We start from the raw sequence: 12,750 nt of genomic DNA on the forward strand, positions 1-12,750 counted from the left end.
TTTGATATCGTACGGCATGAAGCTTTGTCAGCTGTCAGGACAGCTACTAAAAGCAATGGATAAGAGTAACATACGCCTGAAGCACCTCACTGTGTACGTTCATGAAAAGACAAATGGCATCCAGATCAAGGGTTTAGAGGAATCGGCACAACGCCATACAGTCGAACACCTTGATATTTACACCAAGGGCAATGTGACGCTGGAGGGTGAAATGGGACGTGGCATATTGCTGCTTTTACTACTGTTTACAGGGCTCAGGACGCTAAAGATGTTCAAGGAATTGCCAAGCAGAAAGGAGGGCTACGAGCATCGCATCATACCACACTTGCTCAGTCGAGCACCGCATCTAGAGCACTTGGCGGTGCAATTTATGAATATCAGTCGTATCACAGAGGAGAGTCTGACGATACCAGAGCACAGCTTGAAGTACTTGGAACTAAAGCACTTTTACTGCAATTCAGCCAAGCAATTGCGAGCGTTTAGTCAGACGATGAACCAGTACGTCTTTGGCAAATGTCCTCAATTGATCAAATTCGCCGCTGACCTGTGTCCGCCAAAAGACAGAAACACCAAGGATCCGTTCATTTGTGAGCTCATCTTTGACTGCAATCCGCATCTCACAACAGTCAAGATTATGTACCAAATTGGCGAGTCTATAGTCCACATTGTCTCACCACATGGCCCTGTGCGAAGCCGATGGTGCAAACAGGCCTTTTGCTACGATAAGCTGAGGCCCATCTGTGAGCCACCTAAGGGCATATGGTATATCTGCATCTTGATCCCTCATTCCATCCTATTGAATAAAAAGAAAGTGGCACTGTAACTTGATTTATAATACGCTAATGGAAATGTGATTGGATCAGTTCAATAAAAATAGTATGATAAATCAATATCAAACGTCTGACTATATGACCGATGCGCACATAGATTATTTAGACTCTACAGCCTGGGTAATTTTCGTAGCTCTCTTTTTCCTTACTCTTTTACTTTTCAGCACTCTTTACAAAATGACTCCTCCCAATGCCATTCTTCATGGAGGCTATCACCACGCCTTGTCTCGTTCATGGCAAGCCGAAAGAACACTGACAAAGGACATGCTCATGTATCCCATGTTCATTACTGACGATCCCGAGGCCTTTGACACCATTGACTCACTGCCCGGTCAATATCGTATTGGCATCAACAAATTGAACGATTTTATTGCACCTTTGGTCAAGAAGGGACTCAAGTCTGTCATCCTGTTTGGTGTGCCTTTGAAGGAAGGCGTCAAGGATGCCACGGGCACCCGTGCAGACGATCCTGAGGGTCCTACTATCTTGGCTATCCAGCTCTTGCGCAAGAACTTTCCTGATCTCTTTGTGGCATGCGATGTGTGTTTGTGTGAGTATACTTCTCATGGCCATTGTGGTGTGTTGCGTGAGGACGGTACATTGAACAATGACCTCTCCATCAAGCGTATCGCAGAGGTCGCTGTCAACTATGCAAAGGCTGGTGCTCAGTGTGTCGCTCCCTCTGATATGATGGACGGTCGTATTCGTGCAATCAAGGAAGGATTGATGGAATCTGGCTTTGCACACAAGGTCATGTTGATTTCCTACTCTGCCAAATTTGCTGGCAGCTGGTACGGACCCTTCCGTGATGCCGCTAATTCGGCACCTGCATTTGGCGATCGTCGTTGTTACCAGCTTCCTGCCAATGCTCGTCGTTTGGCCCGTCGTGCCATCAAGCGTGATATGGAAGAAGGCGCTGACTGTATTATGGTCAAGCCTGGTATGCCCTACCTCGATATTGTGAGAGAAGCATCTGAAATTGCGGCTGATTACCCAATTTCTGTATACCAAGTGTCTGGTGAATATGCCATGTTGTATCAGTCTGCCAAAGCCGGTGTCTTTGATCTCAAGTCGATTGTGCTCGAGTCAATGACTGGCTTCATCCGAGCTGGTGCCACACTGATCTTGACTTACTACACACCTGAATTATTGACATGGTTAGATGAAGACAGAGATTAAATAAAGAGAGACAATACGGATAAACATGTGCATCCGGGATAATGTATTACACGGAAATGAGGCGGGGCAGAGGCGTAGTTGAGTGTGGAAGGAAGCTAAACAATAGCCATTTGTCATTATATCATACTCATTCTTTCGCTCCTTTGTTTCTTTTGCATCACTTGTAGCGCAATGGCATCGGCCGTCAAGCAGACTGACAAGGAGAACGACTCACCAGCGACATTAGATATCAACACTGAAAATGACCACTTGATGTTGAACAATGACTATGCGACATCACATAGACAAGATCGTCGCCAGGAACATCATTATCAGCAGGGATTTGCGCCCCTATTACAGCGTTCAACTACAAAAGATGATACAGAACGATTACTACAAGATCATGACAGTGAGTCTGACGAGGAACTGGCTTCATCGCCTTTTATTGCAACCCAGAGACAGAGAAGGACATGCTCTATGGCAAGAAACAAGAGCAGATATTGCTGCTGCTTCCGCACTAGAAAATCGTGTTTACTGGTATGTCTAGTGGCATGTATTGTGCCCCTTGCATCTTTTGTCATTTTCTGCTCAGTGTACTTTTCTCCTGTTGCATTACCCCATATTCCTGTTAGCAGCAGCAGCAGCAGCAGCAGCAATGGCCATGTAGATACTGTTCCTACATCATTGCCACCAACATCATCCCCTCGTCTATTGACATTCAACATGTTTATGCGACCACCAGGCGTGAAAAACAATGAAAACGACTACAAGAATGAACGACTGGATTACATAATCAACCATGTCTTGCCATTGCACGATATCATCACTATTCAAGAGGCATTTGCCTATGCGAATCGACGTATTGACCAGCTGCTGATTGCTGCTTTTGACCAAGGCTTTTACTATCATGTTGCATCACCTCGACACTATCCTTGGGATTTAGGAGGAGATGGTGGCTTGCTTATTCTATCAAGGTATCCTATTAAAAAAGCCGACCGGATTGAGTTTTCCCGTGGTGTCCATGCAGATTGGTATAGTTACACTAGAACGGAATCATCCAGAAAATTTAACCTTGTCAATTATATTACAGGCTCTCCTTCAAGGGTGCGCTGCACGCTCTGATCCAGGTGGGCGACAACAAGGATCAGCTTGTCCATGTCTATACCACACACACACAGGCCTCCTATGATAATGGCGGCAAGTTGAATTTGGATGATACCAAAGTGAGATTGAGTCAGTTTGCGCATGTCCATCAATTCATCCAAGACACGGCTCAGGACGATACACATCCCATTTTGCTGATGGGAGATTTGAACGTGGACGCTGCTGTGCATAACGGCTCTTTGCCTGATGTGCCCTCGCATGACAGTTCACTTGCTTACACCATGATGATGGATGTATTAAGAGGCAAAGGCACTGATTTGAAACTCATTGGCGGCGAAAATGAGAATGATGGATTGTCCTACACAAGTACATGGCGCCTCGACAATCTCACAGATGTGCCGTATGCAACATTTGGATACCATCCTGTGACATTTGGCGATTACAAAAAGACACCCAATGGCACACTGGTACCAGCAGAAACCATCCTCACCAGCCATAATCAACTGCTGACAGTGCAGAGCATAGACAGACTGCTATGGGCTGGCAACAGAAGCCAAAACCATACCATGACACTCTCCAATATCACAGTACAACGCTTTTTCATAGACGGAAAGAATGCATCCTCATATCCCTTTACACAAATATCAGACCACTATGGTCTCAGCGCCATTTTACATGCCACTACATAATAAAGTATTCTATTTATTTTTCATCTTAATCCCACAGCTTTGTACACTTGCTCCATGGTGTCATGAGCCACTTGATTTGCTCTCATAGCGCCATCATCCAGTACCTTGGCTACGTAGCCTGGATCTGCTTGGAGTCGAACTAGCTCTGACTGAATGGGCTGCAATCGGGTGATGATGGATTCTGATACTCTGTTCTTGAAATCCTTTGTGCTGGTGATGTCTGCGCACTCCTTCACTGCTTCCTCCATGCTAATGTCGCGCATGGCAGCATAGATGCCCAGTAAGTTGGATACACCAGGACGCTCCACCGGATCGTATGTCACACCTCGAATACCGTCTGTGGTTGCCTTGGCAATCTTGGACTGAATCAGTTCAGGGGTATCAATCAAGTTCAGTCTAGAGAAGTCGGATGCATCTGATTTGGACATCTTGTTAGTGGGATCTCGCAAAGACATGACTCGTTTGGCTGCTGGTGGCACAATAGCTTCTGGTTTGGGAAATGTATAGCCAAATGTCTTGTTGAACAAGGTTGCAATGTCTCTTGCCAACTCCAAATGCTGAATCTGGTCCTCACCAACAGGTACATGGGTTCCTTTGTACAGTAAAATATCAGCAGCCATCAACACAGGGTAGTCGAACAACCCCATTTTCAAACCCGAGGTCAACGTCTCGTCTGTCAATGATTGCGCATGGGACCCACTCACTTTGTCCAATTTACTCTTCCACTGTGTCATGCGCCCAAGCCATCCAACAGGTGTGATGCAGTTGAATATCCAGGTCAATTCGGCATGGGATCCAACTCGACTTTGCTCAAACAAGACAGAGCGTTGAGGGTCAATGCCACAGGCGAGTAACGTGGCTGCCACATCCATCTTGGCTTGTCGTAATGCGGCTGGATTCTGAGGCATAGTAATGGCATGCAAATCAACAATGCTGTAATAGTTCAATGGGACCTCGCCTGTCACTGCATCTGGTTCTTGTAATCGAGTCCAGTTGGCCAGAGCACCAAGATAATTACCCAAATGAGGTGTGCCCGTGGGCTGAATGCCTGAAAATACACGACGAGCCTTCTTTACGGATTGTGTTGATACTGTGCGCTACATGCCTTGTTTAGTGGTAATGTCGTAACTCGCAACTGTATTCTTATTACCTTGATTAAAGTGTTCATAGTGTGGAAAAAAAAAAAGGTACTCGATACATTTGACATGGCGATCAGCTTATATACGGGGGTGAAGTTGGAGCGCAAGATTCCAGCCAATGGCCAGCATCCATTTTCCATCAAGCAGCATTCAAAATACAATGGTTAGACCTTTTGCAAGTAACTATACATGGCATCAACTGTATAAATGAGTATTCTTTTTTCTGTTTGAGTTAGTTTTGAAGAAACTTCTGATTTCCATCTCAAATGTGCATACATCTATACATTAGACTTTATTAACTGAAGCCTCTAGCATCAATAGAACTACCAAGTCTTAGATCATACCCTAATATAGCACATACCTTGAACTGAAGATGCACAAATAAACGATCCGTATGTAGTAGAAAGAGTTATTGTTACGAACTTTGAATCTCTTTGAAGACTGAAATGATTAAACCATAATAGCAAACCATTTTACCTAATTTATGGCCCTGATCAAAATCTGAAATCACTGGATCATATCGAGTATTTCTCATTGAATGATATAGGAAAACGTTCACAGATCTCGCTGAAAGAGATAACGTTTAGTAAGAGATGACTTTCAGTGATTAATTTCTTTCAGTGAAATATCAGTGCAGTTATCATAACGTAGTCCCTAGACACTTTTACAACCCTAATATGGAACCTGAGTTTCAAGGCATTTGTCAGGCCTGGCTCATATGTGAATAATGATTTTACAATCAATCAACAAAAACGACAGTTAGTTCTACCCTCTTTCCTCTGCTCAATGCTGTCAATGTTCTCTTTGAACAACGTCTTGGAGCCTTAGAGATTTCACTACTTACTGCAGACATCTTACGCAGCCCATGAATCGTCAATGTCCAGACTAACGTTATTAAATATAGAATGCAAGACAATGTCATTATGAACGATATAGAAGGCAATAAAATATCATTGTAAACGATAGTGCTATGACCTTCCACCTACTTTCTATACGCTTCAAGGGCATTTACTACTGTATTGCCTTATGAAAAGGGCATGAGTTTTCCAGCTGGCCCTACCAACCAAAATTAATTCAAACCCAGAATCATAGTCTGTTCTAGATTGGACAAATTTTGATGATTCTGGACTCGATCGAGCTATTTTTGCAGATTCGACTAAGTGAAGTATGATAATCACCCCATACTTCCTTAAGCTTTCCTGGAGTACTTTTCAAGGCGCTTCCAATGGTACTAAGTAAAATAGATGTTTTGAATACACTTATTAAATGATTTGTAAAAATATGAAAAGAGGTTTATGGCCAAAATGTCGAAATTTTACATATCAAAGCCCCACAAAGATAATTTCAGAGGTTGCTTTGGATTGATAGAAACATTTTGATTCAAGATATACCATAGTAAAAGTCTCCATTATCAAGATGAAAAATGCGATCGTTTGATTTTCGATGAAAACCATGAGGGATACCTCATGCTTTTTGGTCGATTTTTGACCATGTTTTTTTGATGCCCAAAAAGTTGAGCAAAAGTGTCAGAAAGTAACTGCCAGATGAAAGCAACCATTTGGGACTATTCTGACGATCTAAAACGGCCTTGAACGCAAGAAAATTCAGCTCAAATGCACTCATATTTTGCTGTATTATGGACACTAAGGATTAAAAAGTGGGAATACCAGTATGCTGCTTGCCCGTATATGAAGTAGCTACGTGTATATGGATGTAGAACATCACATAAGAATCAGATCCACAGATAATATGAAAGGTTACTATGTGTAAGTGGAAGGTCAAAATGAAAGTAGCAGTATTTTGATAAAATACGCAAGAGCAATCAGTAGCACGAGCTACCGCTGCGCAGGTTGGTTCTCTACCTTCGCTACGCTTCGGTGAGAACCATCCGAAGCATAAACACTCATATGATTAGTGATTATATATCAATCAACAATCAGGGTTCCTCTTCTAACATTTTAGCTATATTAATTTTGGGATATTAGCCAAAGGCCCGCGGCAGCGCGAGCCGTTTGAACGAAGGTTGGTTTCCACCGAAGCGAAGCGTAGGTCAGGAAACCACCCGAAGTGCTGAAAGGCTCGTATACCATAGTAAAAGTCTTCATTATCAAGGTAAAAAACGTGATCGTTTGATTTTCAATGAAAATCATGAGGGGTACCTCATACTTTTTGGTCTATTTTTGTCCATGTTTCTTTGGTCCCCAAAGAGTTGAGCAAAAGTGTCAGACAGTTAGTGCTAGATGAGAGAGATTGTTTGGTATTATTCTGGTGGTCTAAAATGGATCCTAACACAAGAAATCACGGCTCAAATGCATCTAAAATACGCTGTGTTTTGCGCACAATCGAGTAATAAAGGGTAATGCGTGTATCAGATCGTTGAAGGCCACTTCCATCCAAAGTAAAATTGAGTCAAGCGAGCCATGTAATCATTGTCTGACATATCAATATGCTCGCCGTCTCCATCCGTCCATGGTAACCGGGATTTTGTTGAAATGAAATATATGACAACGAAATATACAAAGATACAGCCATTTAGCCAGGTCATCCTTGGCTGTAGCATCATTCAGCGTACCAGAACAAGCCCAGCCAACATAGACGCAAAGACTCATGTTTGACATGAGGCAAAACTACAGCGTGCATAGTCCCCAACACCTACATATGCGAGCTTAGGCTTTGATGTACTTATATCTGCATGGCAAGATAAGCTGCCTCCTTCGGATCCAAAGAGCTTATCAAAAGCAGCTAATACATCCAATCCGAATTATTGATTTCCATAGCAGTAAACTTATACCCTTTGCATCTCATATCGACATTTATAATTTCCTGGGCAAATACAAGATTTTATTGATATAAAATAAGCAATGTTTAATGTGTACTCATATCAGGCACACGCATTTAATGTGTATTGTATAGTTTTTCATTTTATTTATTGTAAAAAATAATGGTCTCTCTTGGTTGCTTTTACAAAAAGCTTACAGGTTGAACCACGAGAAGGTGGAGACCAATCTCAACCCAAAAAGTGAAAGTAGGCATGGGGGAAGGGAAACACATGACAACACAGAAGACTTATTACAGAAGACTTATTACAGAAGACTTATTACAGAAGACTTATTACAGAAGGCTTATTACAGAAGACTTACTACAGAAAACTTATTACAGAAGACTTACTACAGAAGACTTATTCCAGAAGACTTACTAGAGAAACCCTCACACCAAAGACACGAAACTCTCAAAAGACAAAGTACCAAAGACTTGAAAACCTCAGAGTGTGCCCTTAAAAATCCCCCATGCGAAAGAATACGACCAAATAAATATAAATATCTATATACTAGGACCAGAGAGAGCCAGAGAGAGCCAGAGAGAGCCAGAGAGAACCAAAAGTATCCAAAGAGAACCAAAAGTATCCAAAGAGAACCAGAGAGAACCAGAGAGAACCAAAAGTATCCAAAGAGAACCAGAGAGAACCAAAAGTATCCAAAGAAAGCCGTCAAGTAGAATAGAACCAGTCTTGAAATACCATAAGCCTTGTATTGTGAACCACCCTGATTCAGAGCATGTTACCATCCGTTATGTGCAGACAAGACAAATATACTTACATGATCACCAGTCTTCTAGTAGCGTCTATTGTTTTTGAGAGAAAAAAAAAAAAAAAAAAAGATGAAGAAAAAGATAAAGAAAGGACGTGAGATAAAGAGAGAAATCTTCTACCTTTTATACCTTGATTACAGTAGCAACAATTTAAGGAGACACGCAAAAAACACTTCAAACGCAATTCTGAACGCTACTGGCATCCAGAGACAATGCAACTAATACCATTGGAATCGCCTTCAACTGCCCTACAATATGATATGCATTATTACTACTGTATACACACAAGATATGATATAAACTCATATGGTTTATTTCGTTTATTGATTAAACACAGTCAGCTTGTTTACATTTACATCTTGTATTCGGTTGATAACGGAAAGTGAACAATTTGATTCGCTTTGGATTTGAAAAGTTCGAGCAAAATGTAAACAATAACGGGTTCTTTATCAGTATAGTTTTGCAGTGATTGCAGTATATAAATTACATGTATTCACTATTTTATATGTACAAGCAGAGCTGTCAAAGTTCTGGTGCTACTGTCACCAACAGGATATGCTCTTACTTCTTTGAAAAGAATGTTGGCAAGTTGCACGGAAAACAAACAAACAAAAAGTCATCGTTCAATTAGAGTGAGCATATTGGCAGTAGTGCAAGCAAACCCATTTGAAGCTATATTTTACAATGTGTATCCAAGTAAAAGGCAATCTTGATCCGCTGCTTTTGGGCCTGTAGAACACTTGGGTGACATGACGCCGCCTCAAAATACAGTATTTGCATGATTTTTAAAAAAGTGTGTATGTATAAACCAGTTGTCTGTCTTCGTTAGTGCTCAGTAGAAACCTCACATGTATTTCATAATTAGTATTGCCATCTATTTGCTAAAAATTCCTAGTAACAGGAGATGTGATGGCCCTTACACTTTAATAAAATGGACATTTGGCATTAGGTTCCCAAGCGTATATGGTATTATAGCATTGCCTTAGTGGCTGCTATAGTATAGCCTAGTAGTGGTATCTCAATGTACAGTACATCAAACCTCAAGTGCCATTTGCAATTTTGAATAGCAAGAAAGTTTGCGTTTCATATTAGGCCATTTATTTGAATATGTAATAAACAATGATTAATCCGAGTGTCAGAAACAAAATGTGCTTCAGAATCAGGCAAAAGTAGAGAGAATAAGCTACTATAATACTTTTTTTCAAATTGCAATCCTCTTTATATTAGCTTCAAGATCGTAGATTACATTGATATCAGAAGCACTCAAAATCAATTGAATTCTCGCTTAACGTCTATTCCAGATTGGACAGATTTTGATCTAAAAAACGACTAGATTCATCTATTTTGCAGAATTGGACTATATTAGATGCGATGATCATCTTATACTTTCTAATGCATTTCTGGAGTGCTTTTCAAGGCGCATCGAATGATGGTGCTTATGGCAGATGTTTATAATAAACGCATCGAGCAATATCAAAAAATATGAAATGAGGTTTCTAGCAAAAATGTCAAAAACTTACATATAAAAGATACACAAACGACGTTTCAAGGGTTGCTTTGGATCGATAGCAACATTTTGATGTAATACATACCATAGTAAAAGTCATCATCTTCAAGGTAAAAAAAAATGCGATTGTTTGATTTTCGATGAAAACCATGAGGGATACCTCATGCTTTTTGGTCAATTTTTGGCCATATTTTTTTTTTTTTGGTCCCCAAAAAGTTGAGCAAGGGTGGCAGAAAGTGAGTGCTAGATGAAAGCAATGGTTTGATACTATTCTGGCACACTGAAACGACTTCCAACGTGAGAAAACGCTGCTCAAATACACACTAGGTTTGCTGTCTTTTGCTTAATTTTGAATAAAGAGAGGTAATGAAAGTGCGCTGTCTCCCTATACATAAGTTTTCCTGGTTGACACAGACGTAGTAGGTTATATCAAAAGACTCAGAGTCACAGCCATATATGCGTCAAATGCAATACTGGGCCATCACAAGCATACTATTCACACATATTGAATCGTCTTTTATAGCCAGTGCTGCCAAGCATGTCTTGACAAGTCAACTCAATATGTCAGCGTTGATTTGAGCTTAATTAAACAACCATTTAAATACAACCATCACATACAATGCATCATCTTATACCACTAGCCTCTTAGCATTGCATATTGATTCACGCCTCATATTTGATGTCTCATAAAATTCATATCGCGAGGTAATAAATAAATTAGTGGCGCGACCCAAAATAAACTCTTTTTTCTTCACAGACTGATCATTCTCATAAAGCAAAAAAAGCATGAATACACAACTTCAACATGACCTGATAGCAAAATATACCGAATTCAAGAATACAGCCACTAAAATTGGACTAGAAGAAGCACTCGTATGTTGACAAAACCACTTGAACATGGGCCAATTACTCACTCTCGATACATTGGCAACAGGTGCAATATAAGACAGTCGGGCAGCAAGATTGGAAATTGTGAGTTCAATAGTACACCCTGTCAAGTCAACCAACATACTTATTACCCACCCATCTAGCGAAGTGCTTTGTGAGCTTTATTTCATACAATTCACTGTAAAAACAGAGCCCATTGACCGTGCCAACAAAAACATACGATCAGTAACGCGATTATTAAACAATGAAGCCTTTTTAAAAGAAAATGGAATGCTTGTAGTGGATATCATTGAGCTATTTGATGAAATAGAAGGGGATCAAGGAAATCTGCTGTCATGGAAGGTAACCTAGGATCACATCAGTGCCTGGCATGCACACTCACGTGGATGGATCTGCTTCTGTAGTACCTATTAGAGGGGTTCATTCACTTGTCAACGAGATCAGAAATTATCAAAGGATTAGCGAAAAACAACGAGATTACGTACAAAGAGGTTGGTTATGGCACTGTAGGTCAGACCAGCAACAGGGATTAAACAGCATTGCCGACGCTAGTTTATAGATCATTTACTGCATTGCGTGCATCGATTGGACTCTCGATATTCAATTCAACTGAGGTACTAAAAGCGAGAATGAGCGAAAACTGGCATGACCTATTAATGTACATGGATTGGGCACTCTAGCGAAATGATTTACAAGGCGATAGAGGAATATCCAGAATATGCATTTGTGCTCAGGTTCAAATTAGCAGAGATGCGAATACTACCGGACCTCATTACTCGACTGACAGTGGTGTATTGTCGCGATACTGTAAGTTGATCTGTGGCAGATGCAAATGCATACTAACAATGGCGGTGGGGTTTAGGTTGAATTTCTAAACGGTATTTTCTACACCAACTCAACATGGTTTTTGGCGCAGTCTGTGAATAGTGGACAGTATTTCGTAAAGATGAAGAATCGAATCATGGCAAGCATCGAATCCAATGTCCAGGTAAGTTGTAGTGCTGGTGTCATTGTGAATACAATGCCATTTACATGGTGTTGACTTGTTGAAATTGGCAGAGTGAACAGATGAACACTGTGGCAGTCTCATTTGCTCTCCGAGCATTGATTGGGATTGTAGCTTATTTTGGCATCAAATTGAAGGAAGATGAAGTAGCTGTCTGCATCAAATTGCTTGGCAAGACACGATCAGAAAGGTATTGGAGAAAGTTCTATAAAAGAAAAGAGACAAATCACTGATGGCACCCGTATGACTAGACTAGTCAAACTTTTATTGTGCTTAATACTCTTATCGGCAGACCAGTTTTTAAGAAAACAGGTACATGTCATATACCTACAACAAGCACAAAAAGACTAAACAAGAGAAACGATAGAACGATTTATCCAAAGTGCTGAGCCAACTGTTGCAGTCAGAGATATCAGAGATGCCACTATTGATCTTGGTCTATTTCCAAACAGATGCAATCCAGCAAGTGGAAGACATGATTCGATCTGTGCTATCTATGCAAGTGCCTATACGTAAGTTTATTAATAACAAACAATTCATATTTCAAGCAGTTTCATGTATTAAATCTTCTTGTCTGTACCAAGCTAAATTAGGGCTCTTTGAAATGCAAAAGCTGTTTCGATCGTTGAAGCCAGCAGCGGCAACAGCTGTGGTTTGAGTGGCAATCAAAATACAATCCTTCAGAGCGGAAGGGCGTGCTTGTTTGTTTTGCTGCTTTGTGGATCCAGATCATCCATCACGAGTCGAATTGGATAAATAAAGAAAGGATCATCAGTCTATTTTTGTTTGTTGATTTACTTGCACATGCAATCGACAGAAAAGAGTTGAGGGGCTTTCAAGA

The 12,750-nt window shown here is 40.8% G+C and overlaps 5 protein-coding genes across 5 annotated transcripts; 4 read left to right on the plus strand and 1 right to left on the minus strand.

Moving 5' to 3' along the window:
• Nucleotides 1-55: 55 nt before the first annotated feature.
• Nucleotides 56-823, plus strand: ATC70_003796 (uncharacterized protein; the record flags this gene model as incomplete). The annotated part of the gene is made up of 1 exon (XM_064823151.1): nucleotides 56-823. One exon carries the CDS (start codon nucleotides 56-58, stop codon nucleotides 821-823), a length of 768 nt encoding a protein of 255 aa, XP_064678463.1.
• A 184-nt stretch (nucleotides 824-1,007) lies between these two features.
• On the plus strand, nucleotides 1,008-2,009 carry ATC70_003797 (uncharacterized protein; the record flags this gene model as incomplete). The annotated part of the gene is made up of 1 exon (XM_064823152.1): nucleotides 1,008-2,009. One exon carries the CDS (start codon nucleotides 1,008-1,010, stop codon nucleotides 2,007-2,009), a length of 1,002 nt encoding a protein of 333 aa, XP_064678464.1.
• A 171-nt stretch (nucleotides 2,010-2,180) lies between these two features.
• Nucleotides 2,181-3,781, plus strand: ATC70_003798 (uncharacterized protein; the record flags this gene model as incomplete). The annotated part of the gene is made up of 2 exons (XM_064823153.1): nucleotides 2,181-3,019; nucleotides 3,079-3,781. The coding sequence occupies 2 exons, from the start codon at nucleotides 2,181-2,183 to the stop codon at nucleotides 3,779-3,781; spliced, it is 1,542 nt and encodes a 513-aa protein (XP_064678465.1).
• A 20-nt stretch (nucleotides 3,782-3,801) lies between these two features.
• ATC70_003799 (uncharacterized protein) lies at nucleotides 3,802-4,949 on the minus strand (the record flags this gene model as incomplete). Its single annotated transcript, XM_064823154.1, has 2 exons — nucleotides 3,802-4,878; nucleotides 4,932-4,949. 2 exons carry the CDS (start codon nucleotides 4,947-4,949, stop codon nucleotides 3,802-3,804), a joined length of 1,095 nt encoding a protein of 364 aa, XP_064678466.1.
• Nucleotides 4,950-10,801: 5,852 nt separating this feature from the next.
• PNS1_2 (pH nine-sensitive protein 1) lies at nucleotides 10,802-12,567 on the plus strand (the record flags this gene model as incomplete). The annotated part of the gene is made up of 11 exons (XM_064823155.1): nucleotides 10,802-10,888; nucleotides 10,950-10,987; nucleotides 11,047-11,245; nucleotides 11,308-11,394; nucleotides 11,456-11,517; nucleotides 11,584-11,710; nucleotides 11,766-11,891; nucleotides 11,963-12,099; nucleotides 12,161-12,221; nucleotides 12,277-12,421; nucleotides 12,494-12,567. 11 exons carry the CDS (start codon nucleotides 10,802-10,804, stop codon nucleotides 12,565-12,567), a joined length of 1,143 nt encoding a protein of 380 aa, XP_064678467.1.
• Between the last annotated feature and the right edge of the window lie 183 nt (nucleotides 12,568-12,750).

This window comes from Mucor velutinosus, assembly GCF_035048745.1.
Source record: "Mucor velutinosus strain NIH1002 chromosome Unknown tig00000268, whole genome shotgun sequence".
NCBI classification, from domain to species: domain Eukaryota; kingdom Fungi; phylum Mucoromycota; class Mucoromycetes; order Mucorales; family Mucoraceae; genus Mucor; species Mucor velutinosus.